The sequence below is a fragment of the Primulina eburnea genome, chromosome 13 (assembly GCF_022965805.1).
Source record: "Primulina eburnea isolate SZY01 chromosome 13, ASM2296580v1, whole genome shotgun sequence".
Lineage (NCBI taxonomy): Eukaryota > Viridiplantae > Streptophyta > Magnoliopsida > Lamiales > Gesneriaceae > Primulina > Primulina eburnea.
The window spans coordinates 31,884,140-31,896,282 of record NC_133113.1 but is presented as its reverse complement, the minus strand read 5'-3'; the positions used below and the strand labels follow the sequence as shown (position 1 = coordinate 31,896,282).

General features: G+C 35.9%; 2 protein-coding genes across 8 annotated transcripts; both read left to right on the top strand.

Annotated features, from left to right (window-relative positions):
- The first annotated feature begins 1,104 nt into the window (after positions 1-1,104).
- LOC140809553 (26S proteasome non-ATPase regulatory subunit 11 homolog) lies at positions 1,105-4,443 on the top strand. 5 transcript variants are annotated; one of them, XM_073167215.1, is made up of 4 exons: positions 1,105-1,202; positions 1,483-1,624; positions 2,119-2,250; positions 2,928-4,443. In XM_073167215.1, exon 4 carries the CDS (start codon positions 2,954-2,956, stop codon positions 4,220-4,222), a length of 1,269 nt encoding a protein of 422 aa, XP_073023316.1. In that variant the 5' UTR covers positions 1,105-1,202; positions 1,483-1,624; positions 2,119-2,250; positions 2,928-2,953; the 3' UTR covers positions 4,223-4,443. The 5 variants fall into 5 exon arrangements, with proteins under 5 accessions (XP_073023316.1, XP_073023314.1, XP_073023315.1 ...); XM_073167213.1 differs by lacking the exon at positions 2,119-2,250 and adding an exon at positions 2,012-2,118; XM_073167214.1 differs by having other exon boundaries at positions 2,012-2,250.
- Positions 4,444-5,911: 1,468 nt separating this feature from the next.
- On the top strand, positions 5,912-11,877 carry LOC140808935 (uncharacterized). Of its 3 annotated transcripts, none has more exons than XM_073166324.1 (13): positions 5,912-6,371; positions 6,898-6,989; positions 7,115-7,134; positions 7,872-8,109; positions 8,191-8,286; positions 8,373-8,488; positions 8,613-8,693; positions 8,976-9,099; positions 9,614-9,663; positions 10,380-10,470; positions 10,539-10,622; positions 10,746-10,843; positions 11,621-11,877. In XM_073166324.1, the coding sequence occupies exons 1-13, from the start codon at positions 6,067-6,069 to the stop codon at positions 11,735-11,737; spliced, it is 1,512 nt and encodes a 503-aa protein (XP_073022425.1). In that variant the 5' UTR covers positions 5,912-6,066; the 3' UTR covers positions 11,738-11,877. The 3 variants fall into 3 exon arrangements, with proteins under 3 accessions (XP_073022425.1, XP_073022426.1, XP_073022427.1); XM_073166325.1 differs by having other exon boundaries at positions 5,913-6,371; positions 10,587-10,622; XM_073166326.1 differs by having other exon boundaries at positions 6,142-6,371; positions 6,947-7,134.
- The last annotated feature ends 266 nt before the right edge of the window (positions 11,878-12,143 follow it).

Sequence of the window (12,143 nt, the reverse complement as noted above, 5' to 3'; positions counted from 1 at the left end):
ATTACGCTAACGAGAATCTCAGTATTCGAAACTGGAAAATTCAGAATCTACATAATCCTCCAAATATTTTTCTTCATCTTCATCACCATGAGAATCCATTATTGAATCTTCATCTTCACTCTGCACAGAGGACAGAACATTACACTTTTTTACCTGTTTCTTGTCTTATGTTTGGTCATTTCCCTCACATATGTCTAAAATCTTGGATTTCAATTTGGCATTAGCTTTACGTGATCGCATGATCAATCGGTAATATTCTTGCCGCTATAGAAAACTACAGCATGGCCTTGGGGACTCTGTGTACTGACACTAATATTCTTCCACTTTCATTGTCCAAAAATCTGGCCAGCTTTACAAGTTCTCTAGGTTTCCCGTGTAGATGCATGTTCTCAATAACACCATCAAAAAACCATGAATAGATTATCATAAAGAAACATGATATTCCGTTGATGAAACTTTGAACACATGTTTTGACTGAAAAATGGAAACTGGAGACTCTTATCACAATGACAACTTACCCAATGGCAGGTATGCTTTCATTCTTAATCCAACCTTTCGTTACATAATTCTTTCCTCATCTGTGATTGTTTCCTGGTCATCCGAAGGACCGGCAGGCATCCAGGATGACACAATTTTAGACAGCAGAATCTCTGCTTTGCCTGAGACTGTAAATGCCTGAAACTAAACATTAACGAACACAAAAAAACGTGATTCCGCAGACCTCCCGATTTCAGTTCTCATTGAACTTTAGTCGAGCAAAACTGGACTTCAGACCATTACATTATTTATCAAATTACTTGGTAGGATCCAATTTTCGTTATTGATTCCTCGACCAAAAAAATTTAGGCAAAAACTTGTCTCACGGTCTGGTCGTGTTTTATGAGTCAGATCTATTGTTTAGGTAATCAATGAAAAAATATTCTTTTTTATGCTAAGATTATTATTTTTTATTATGATAATCGGTAAGATTATACGTCTCACAAATAAAGATTCGTGAGAACGTCTCACAAAAATCTACAAAAAATTTGATGCATATTTGATCACCCATGTAGCTATATAAATATAATATATTTTCCCTGATTAAAAATAAATTATCTTCAAATGGTATAGTTATGTATGTATGAATTAAGATTCTGGGTCTAGGTCATTTTCCTTCAAATTTTCTCGTGGCCGTCGAGTAGCCAAATTTCTCCTCTCATCAGGTTATTACGATTTCTCTTCTTAGAAATCATTCTTTGCTTCTGTTGTACTTTTCGAGATTTGCGCGTTCGTTTTTTCCTAATTCTTCCTTTTAATAGTATTTATCGGATAATTGATGTTTAAATTTGAATTGTGCTTAGCCGTTTTTATTTGTCTCCCGTCCTTGAAATTTCTGTTGCTTTAGTTCATGAAATCGAAAGTCATCTGTGGGCTAGAAAATGTCTTAATCCGACACACTGTGTGTGTTTTATGGCTACCTTTTTTTTTCTTTTGTGCTATCAGGAATCCAGCTAATTAAATCGCATTTCATCGTGCTTGCGCGCGCGTATATATTACCATTGCCCTAACATCGTTTGCTGTCGAACCTCTCCGCCTACATGTTCTCTCCGCTCGGTCAATTATCCTGAATATGTTCATTTTTTAGGTACTTTCTCCATGAATTCTTCTCTTTTGTTACGTATTTTGGTGCATATGTTATGCTTAGAGACGTGCGTCCTGGCGCACATGGACACACAATTAGGGTTTTTCATTTTGATTGATATTGTTAATGGTAATCTATTTTCTAAGATCTGTTTTCCTTGTAGCAACATTGAAAATATCGTGAGCTGGGTAACCCTTGTTTTTGAATAATTTCATGGTCTTAGGGTTCAAAATGCTCTATATTATTTAATAAGTGGTTTTTTTTTTTTTTACCATCGTTGATTACTTCTGAGATTGGGTCACCAAGCTCCAAGATTAGTTATTTGAACAGAACTTCAGTACTTAAGATTTTACATGGGTGAAAGTTGAATATCTTTTTCGAAACATCAAGGGTTGGAGATGAATACCACATTCTCGCCAGCGTTTTCTCTCCCAATTCATTCTCTCTGTAATTCGGTGGCTAGGGTTTTGTCTCACGAAGCACACTACGAAATTCAGGTGGTCTCTTCTTCTCGCCAGTAACAAGATCCTCTAAATTCTATATCAGTACCTATCAATTTGATTTTACTGGAGCAGAGGAACAATAGTTTACTTAACGGTGAATAATATTTTTCTGTTTACGGCGAGCTTGTAAGCCACTGATTTTTGCATTTGATGTGTTTTATTGATATAATCCATGGATTCTGGTTTCAATGTATGTTTGTTTGCTTAGTTTTCATGTATGTTTATACAGCAGTGCAATAGTTTATATTGTTTCAGTACGTAGGTTTAGTCTAGGCATGTCAAACATCAGAATCTGAACTAAATCTTATGTAAAGGAGATATAAGTCTAGCGTCATGGCATGCCAATTCACTGAAAAGATGTTAATTATTTAGTGTTAAGTGGCTGCAGATTTAGCGGCTGGTAAAAAACGCCTGTCATTCTTTGTTGTTATTCAAGTTCTTCAATTAATTTCATGGATTCTCTCACACGTCACAACTGCCCTCTTATTTGCATTTTGGAAATGGATACTGAAAGTATGAGTACTTGATTGCATCAGTGCTATTTGTTCTTTTATATTTCTTTTATCTCATATTCTCTAACATGGTGAGGTGGTTGCTGTAAAACAATTTAACTCCTATATAATCCCTTCATAGTTTTGGTAAAGTATTCTAATTTTTGCTTCGATGGAACCTGATGGTGTTTTTTAAATTGATTTTTAACAACGGATATACCTGCCTGTCGTCACAAATTCAGTTATTGTTTTTACTATCTGGTCATTTGTATTAATTATATATTGGTTATTCTGACGAGTCTGCATCTGCAGAGCTTCAAAATCTGTAAGTCGTGACCATGTCTTCATATCCTCCTGCCACTACTGATTCACTCATCCAGGCTGCTGAAGCCAAGACTCCATCTGAGGCAATCTCCATTCTGTACCAGATTCTTGAAAACCCGTCATCTTCTTCTGAAGCCTTGCGAATAAAAGAACTTGCCATCACCAATCTCTCAGATCTTCTTAGACAAGAGGGTCGAGCAGCTGAACTTCAAGATCTCCTCGCCAAGCTACGTCCATTCTTTTCTTTGATCCCGAAGGCAAAAACTGCAAAGATTGTCCGTGGTATTGTTGACGCAGTTGCTAAAATCCCTGGTTCATCTGATCTTCAGATCACACTTTGCAAAGAAATAGTACAATGGACACGTGCTGAAAAACGAACTTTTCTCCGGCAGCGAATTGAGGCAAGGCTTGCAGCCCTCCTGATGGACAATAAGGAATTTTCTGAAGCACTGAATCTCCTTTCAGGTCTTATTAAGGAAGTCAGAAGATTAGATGACAAGCTACTGCTTGTAGAAATTGACTTACTCGAAAGCAAACTTCTTTTCTCTCTGCGGAACTTTCCCAAAGCCAAGGCTGCACTTACAGCAGCTAGGACAGCCGCCAATGCTATATATGTCCCTCCAGCTCAGCAGGGTACTATAGATTTGCAGAGTGGGATTCTCCACGCCGAGGAAAAGGACTACAAAACTGCTTACAGTTACTTCTTTGAAGCATTTGAAGCATTTAATGCCCTTGAAGATCGCCAGGCCATATTCAGTCTCAAATATATGTTACTATGCAAAATTATGGTTAATCAGGCTGATGACGTGGCAGGAATCATATCATCCTCTAAAGTAGGTTTACAATACCAAGGACAAGAACTCGATGCAATGAGAGCTGTTGCTGACGCACATTCAAAACGCTCGCTCAAACTCTTTGAAATCGCGCTTCAGAAGTTCAAGACTCAGTTGGACGAAGACCCAATTGTTCACAGGCACCTTTCTTCCCTTTACGACACTCTGTTGGAGCAAAATCTTTGCAGGTTGATTGAGCCCTTTTCAAGAGTTGAGATCGCACATATCGCAGAGTTGATCGAGCTGCCATCTCACCATGTGGAAAAGAAACTATCTCAGATGATTCTGGACAAAAAATTTGCAGGAACTCTAGACCAGGGTGCTGGATGTCTAATCATATTTGACGATCCCAAAACTGATGCAATCTATCCTGCAACGCTCGAAACTATTTCTAACATGGGAAAGGTTGTGGATAGCCTTTATATGAGGTCTGCTAAAATAATGGCGTGAGAATCACATCGAGGAACTTTAAATTTTTTAGGTACCAATTTTTTTTGGCCATTTCGAGACAAAACCACTTTCTTTTTGAATTTCTTTCTGGCATCATCTTCCTAAAGTTTTACCTCTCTCTGTATTGTTTGTGTACTGTCACTGGTCAATTCGCCATGTATCGGATGTATTGAGGTGTTGATCACAAGTCATGCTTGATTATTCATTTGATTTCTTTGGCATGTGCAATGGCCTTGGTGATTATTTATGATATGCATATAGCAGAACTATATTCACGACTTATTCATCTGTTTTGAGTATGGAATCAAGTCAATCAACAATAAAATATGAATCCATGTCCAAGTGCATAATTCTGATCGTCTATAAAACTAGTTCGAGATCAACCATTCAAATATTCATTTCGACTAACCAAATGCGGGTTTAAGTTGGACTGATGAATTCAAGGCATCCGATAATTTGATTGAATATATTTTCTAACCAATTGCCGACGGCTAAATTCAATTCTCATCCTATATTGATCCTCTGTCCTTGTCTGTGCGTGTCATGATCTCCATAATAGCCACCACACCATCTCTCGAGTCTCATAACAGCAAGGAAATCAGCCTCTCTGATAATTGACAGACGGTGAGCCACCACAATGGTGGTGCCATCTTGGGACGCCTTTCTAAGTGTGTTTCGGACGTGTTTCTCTGATCATTCCAAGTCCAACGCACTGTTTGATTCATCTAGTAGCAGTACCTTTGATTTCTTGAGTATAAACATTGCCACTGCTATCCTCTGCTTCTGTCCACCGGATAATGGTACTTCATTCTCACCTACCTATAGCAAAATGAGAAGAATCTAACTAGTTTGTGGTAAATGTATCAAAGAATATCTCATATTTCAAGTTTTCTCAGTGTGCCCCTTGTCGAACTTGCAGCCTATCTCATATATATGCAATCTGCTTCGTCAAACATGGAATTTTTTTTTCTCAAATGTCTCTTTCTTGGACTCTCTTCCCAGCTGACGGTTTCGTTGAAGAAGCTTTCTGTTAATCGGCTACGGTTCTTGGATCCGGCAGTGCTTCTCAGAGTTTGAATAAATTCTTCCTTTCTTCCCTTGATGAAAAGCCATCTGGGAGATTCTTCAAAAAATGATGGAACACAGGTCCACAACTATCAATTGAGAAATATGGTATTAGAGAAATTAAGTCTAGTTTGTTTGATAAATTATTTTTTACTGTATCTAAAACAACCTCATTTTTTTTTTAAAAATTTCAAATATTAATAATTGTTTTTGAAATGATATGTAAGCCTAACAGAGAAACAAATGATGGCTTAGATAATTTTTAAAAATTGAATTATGATATTACAATTACAACATTATATATATTTTCATATAAATCAAATTAATGATAAAAAGATACATAGTTATTAGATATGTTTTTGATCAAGATTGTATTTTTTATATCACAAAAACTCTTATGAGATGAAATCATGGATCAATTTCGTAGGTCGAATATCTTATTTGGGTCATGTATGAAAAATTATTAATTTTTATACTAAGAATATTATTTTTATTGTGAATATCGATAAAATTTACCGGTCTCACGTAAAATCTACTCTTTTTAAATTTTACATATCCGATTTGAAATTTAAATTTGCAAACATTTTATTTAAGAAGTTAATGTTTACATATAATGATATAAATTACATTTCTTGCAAAACACAACATGAAAGAACGAACCTCAAGCTGGGGCGAGTGGCGCACTTGCGAATCCTAAAGTCAATTTCTTGGGCGGCGTGGACCGAAATTTCGACCCCGGCTCATTTTCTGCTAATTTACGGGCCATAATATGCCCTGGAATGAGCTATTTGAGAGAGATTATTGAAAGCATAAGCACGATCTTCTCCAGTTTAGGCAATTCGCAGCATAACATTGGCAATAGAACTAATAGTCCCATGGACGGAGACGGCGGTGTTTGGACTGGGAACGAACGGGCTGCGTACAAGCTGAAGGGATTTTTCGATTTGGCGAAGGAGGAGATCGCCAAGGCCGTACGAGCTGAAGAGTGGGGTTTACCTGGCGACGCCGTTTTGCATTACCATAATGCCCAGAAAATTCTCAGTGAAGCTATTTCAACACCAATTCCTTCTTACTTATCATCTAGGTAATAAAGAGATCGTTTTTAATTTTGTCTAATGCCAGTACTGGATGAATTTTTTGGGTCTCTTATTTGCATGGAATCCGTTTGATTGTCAAATCGATTATCAGGTCTACTGTTTAGATGTAACTTGAATTTTTCATTTGTTGATGCACCAATTGATCTACTATAAGTATTTATGTGAATCAGTTTGGCATTTTGCGTGGTGGCATTTGATTCATTTGTAACTTGAGGAGAGTCATACCATGTATCAGGTCTGATATCCTTTTTATGTGGCAGTAGTCGATGTTCTAAAGTTCATTGGTATTGAAATTTGCCAACTTAACATGATTTGATAGTGTCCAGAGTCAACTTGTAGAATGACATTCTCTGTTTTCTACGATGATTGGGGATAATGTCATATCCTAGACTCCTTATCAGATGATTTGGATACTTCATTGTTGATTCTTTATTATGTCGGTAGTTTTAGATGTATTTTGGATAGTGCGGTGTCTATTGGCCTTTTGCTGTCAATTTATTAAATTTTCAACAGTGAACTGGAGAAGGTTAAATCTTATCGTCAAAAGGTGTCAAAATGGCAGGGCCAAGTAGCAGAGAGATTACAAACTTTATCACGGAGAATAGGTCTGTCCCCTCTTGCATTGTTTCCTAAAATATTTTTACCATTGCTTTTAAATAAGCATGATTAATGAGAAACACAGACTTTTCCTTTGTTAATTCTCCTCAGTTTCCTCTTATTTATATATCAGGTGGATCATCAGAAAACAAGGTATGGACTGAATTATCGTGTCTTTTTTATGTCCTTCAAGCACTTGAATTTGGGGTCACATCTGCTTAGATATGTAAATGAACCAAGCCGCTTGCAAGCTACTTAGAGCTCGGCTCATTAAAAAACAAGTTCGTTAATCTTATCAAGACGAGCTCGAGCTCCACAATTTTATCGAGCCAAGCTCGAGTTCAATGATATCCGGTCGCGACCCACATAAACGATCCGTGCTCGAGTTTTGATTTGGCAAATTAAAATATTAGTACTAGCCTGCTTAATGAGCCTGAAAACGAGCTTGCTTAACGAGTCGAGCTCAGGTCAGACTTGTTAAACATGAACGAGCTATAAGCGAACCGAGCTTGAGCTATTCGCGCACTTAGTAATTTCAAATGAGCCAAGTTCAAGCCTCGTGGTAAAAGTTCGAATCGATCTCGAGTCTATATATACCTTAAACCAGCCGAGCTCGAGCCTAATACTGTTCGGCTCATTTACATCTCTACATCTGCTGTTGTAGTCACTTGTTATGGCTTATTGGCCACTGTAATTGACTTTGTATACCGATAATCTCCTAGAGTAGGAAACCGAGAAACTTTGCCAATTGAGTAATTCAACCTGCAAATCAGGTTGAGCTATGAAGAGGTGATTTATATAACCGTTTTCTAAAAATGTTAACACAATTAATTAGCAATCATCCAATCACGTGACTTAAATTCTTTCTTATATGGCCTATATATTTTTAGGATACCTTGCCTAAAGCGCAAGCTGTGGCACTCGCTTCTACTAGTTCACATCTTAGAAAAGGGGAGGTACAAAAATATTCTGGCAATCGCAGAGGCAGTTCTGCTGTTAGAAGTCAGACTGGTAAGGCAACAACTTCAAGACCTGTCGAATCTGGCAATGGCTATGATGCTAAGCTCGTGGAGATGATCAATTCAGTGATTGTTGAGCAAAGCCCATCAGTTAAATGGGAAGATATCGGTTGGCTAGTTATTTCTTCCTTATGCTTTAATTGTTTCTTTGAATGGACAAAATTATTATTTTTATGATACTCTGCCGCAGCTGGACTTGAAATGGCAAAACAAGCACTATTGGAAATGGTTATTCTACCAACTAAAAGAAGAGACCTATTTACTGGGCTTCGGAAACCTGCCAAGGGTTAGTATATGGGAAATGAATTTACTTTCCCATTCGTACGACTATAGATGTTTGACGAAAAAGTGAAAGACTCCATTATTTTGCAGGTTTGCTTCTCTTTGGACCCCCTGGAACTGGGAAGACCTTGCTTGCCAAAGCAGTTGCTTCAGAGTCAGAAGCAACATTTTTCAATGTTTCTGCTTCCTCCCTGACATCAAAGTGGGTATGTGTACTACACCTGCCATTCCTGCCCCACCCTGTATCTTCGCTGCAGACTATTGTGGAGGTGGATGTGTCCTCTTTACTTTTCACGGTTGAAATTATTGCATATTTGTTTGAAATGCCAGGTGGGAGAAGGTGAAAAGCTTGTTCGAACACTTTTTTTGGTTGCCATTTCCAGACAGCCATCAGTAATTTTTATTGATGAGGTATTGTACCACCGTGGAATAATTGTCGAACTATCAGCATATTTATACTTTTGGCTCCAACCTTTGCACTGAATGTATATGTCCTTGTTTATTAAAAAAGAGGGCAAACCTTCATTTAAAAGGAAAAAAAATCTAAAAATGAAACAAACTATTATATTATTAATGTTTCCTATCATTCTCTTTCTATGTAATACTATTTCATGGTGGTATTCTTCCACCATTTTTGTTTAGCAGCCACGGATATGTTGTTTACACAACACTTGCACACCTTCTGTGATACAGATAGATAGTATCATGTCAACTAGGACCGCTAATGAGAATGAAGCAAGTAGAAGATTGAAGTCAGAGTTTTTAATTCAGTTCGATGGAGTGACGTCAAGTTCTGATGATTTAGTTACTGTCATTGGTAAGATTTGTTTACGATACAATCACCAGATCATCTAGAAGTGTTCTTGTTCAATTAGGAAAGAAAATCACATACCAAGCTAGCTGCATGCTGTTTTCTTTGAAGGGTTTGGGATAAACTCTAGTTAAAACATTGAAAATCCAAAAGTGTTCAAAAAATAAATAACTCTTAAACCCACTTTCCTGTTTTATAGAAGTCATCCTTTGTAGGAAAATTAGTTATTAAGGTATGCTAGCCAAATTCTGAAATCTGAATATTGGCTTCAATTTTCCACATAATTCTAGCACTGTAGCTATGCAGTTTGCGTTACATAGGCTTAAATTGGGGTTCAAATTATGCAAAAGTCCTGATATGGATAATGTCTCATAGAACAAAATGGGTAATTTGAAGGAGTATTTGCTGAATTTCCAAATCGATAATGAAATGTTGAATTCATAATCTATCTGAAACAAGGCAGATTATAATTTAAATTTCATTGCATTTCTTTTCTAGAAGACATTCTTCGTCATTGCAGGTGCAACCAATAAACCCCAAGAGTTGGATGATGCAGTTCTTAGAAGACTGGTTAGTATGTTGCCACGGGCATAATCCTCATGGAATATTTACGAATTGATTCATTAATCTACTTGCATATGATATTAGAAGTGTTTAGACTGCATTTGTGCAATGTGAATTAACTTTTCTCACATAGAGTCTTGTCAACTCGATATAATGAAATGAACTCTGACTCTAGTTATGTATTTGAGGCTTCAAGCTAAAATCTGCAGCCTTTTCTTGGGTCAAATTCTTCAGAAATATTTTTTTTTTATGGGAAACGAAATTTTATTATTGATAAAGTGATTACATAAGAGGCCACATAAGTGGACTAGAAGTTCACTTAGTTAAGTTTGTAATCGATATTGAAAATCTTCAGAAATATTATTGTATTAGCTTCCTGTTATTCTGAAAGGAATGAGGAAAGGCCTAATCATGTCGGGCACATTTGAAATTCAAATAGGCCATATCCTTCTAGTGGGCCCTTAATTTCAAGGCTAACTAAATTTCCATGAGGCTCGTGAACAAAATTGGATTTCCCGTTGATCACATCTCTGAGGCGGACATCAATTGTTTGCTGTTTTATCTATGTATTCATTGTTTAAGCATTTTATTGGTGTTTTAATGGGATTGCGTTTTAAGAAAGTATATGAGAAGGTTATGAAACTTTTTTTTGCAAGATAAATTTATACAGCTGGCAGGACTTTAGTAGAACTTTTTTGTCGATTGTCATGACCTTGCCACAGGTGAAGCGGATATACATTCCTTTGCCAGATGCAACTGCTAGAAGAGTTCTTTTGAAACATAAGCTCAAGGGCAATGCATTTTCTATGCCAGGTTAGAAGCACGAGCTCTCAGCCAGTCGGGTTTGTTTTTCTTCATTTGTGTATCCTTTGCTGCTGCAGGAGGAATTAATACTGTATTTAACACTGTTACATGTCCTTTGGCTACAGAGAGAGATTTAGAGAGACTTGTGACAGAGACAGATGGTAATATAATTTTCTTTTCAACTATTCTTACATTCATGAATCTTGGTTTGGATCCAGAAGCCAGATGTGATCCATTTCCGTGTAGTCTGATTTAAAACTTATGATAAGCTCATATATTTACAGGGTATTCTGGAAGCGACCTTCAAGCTTTGTGTGAGGAAGCTGCGATGATGCCAATTAGAGAACTTGGTTCAGACATTCTTACAGTTCAGGCAAATCAGGTAGGCCGGCTGTGTTATAATCTTCTTTTTATGCTCTGAACCTTCCCACTAGTTTAAATTGACCCAGGATAAGAGTTTATATGTTATCCGATAAAAATGATATATGAGTTTCACAAAGAAATGACCTCTCTTATTTTACCGTTTTGAGAAGATAAATTTTGTTAAAAATAATCTTATGGTTAAACAATTTATTTGAGTATTTGTTTTCTTTCAACATTTAATATTAAAGTATATTTGATCATAAACATATGCCTGCAAACTAATTTTGTAAATGGTTTTATTATACAAATTTAAAAGTGAATTTAACTAATAATTGTTTATGGACATAGTTTATCTTATTCGTAAAAAAAATTCAGTACAGTGAACATTTTAAAGTAAAGCAATGATTATAAAGACATTTTTTTTGTTATCATAAGGTTTTTAGATTGTTAAATTTTTTTTCCAAAGAAATTTATTTATTTTGCTTAAAATAGCTATTTTCAGCTGAGATATTAATGAGTTGGATGAAGCACAATATTATAATTTTTTTTAACCCTTTTTGAAATGAGTTGAGAGATTTATTGATGGTGCTGAACTTTGTCTCCCTTTTATGTGCATCATTGCTTCTTATGCTCTCTAGAAACCATGCATGGACCGAGAATTTCAAAGATTTGAGTCTTGATAGACAATAAGCATGCAAATGTGCAGCAGCTAGTGTTGAATATTAGGATCAAAATGAGGAATATCGAATATGGATTATACGAATCGGGATCGGTGTGTATGAAATTAAATGTGCAGGTAAGGCGATTGAGATACGGAGATTTTCAAAAGGCGATGAGCGTAATCAGACCTAGTTTACAGAAAAACAAGTGGGAAGAGCTTGAGCAGTGGAATCGAGAGTTTGGCTCCAACTAAATCAAACAAAGTGACTTTTGTATTTTCCATTATTTGAGGTTGTTATACTATTATCTCGTGTTTATATATCTAGAAAGAAAACGTGTGATCACATTATATTTATATTTGAATCGATATTGTGAATGATTATAATAAAATCTATATTTTTAAAAGTAGTATGTATTAATTTATGATTTAATTTAATAATTGGAAAATCTTGATATAGATTAATTATTATGTTGGGATAAAAAGAAAACAAGGTATTTAGGAAAATGAGAATCAAAATGAGTTGTAATAATATTAAAAAATATTTACAACTTCTGAAAAAATGCTTTTAATTTATTTTTTTTTGCAAATTCTAAAGAAAAATTTGAGAATCACTTTGTTTTTAAGGTTTTTTTTTAAAAAAAAAAAACAAAAACGCTCT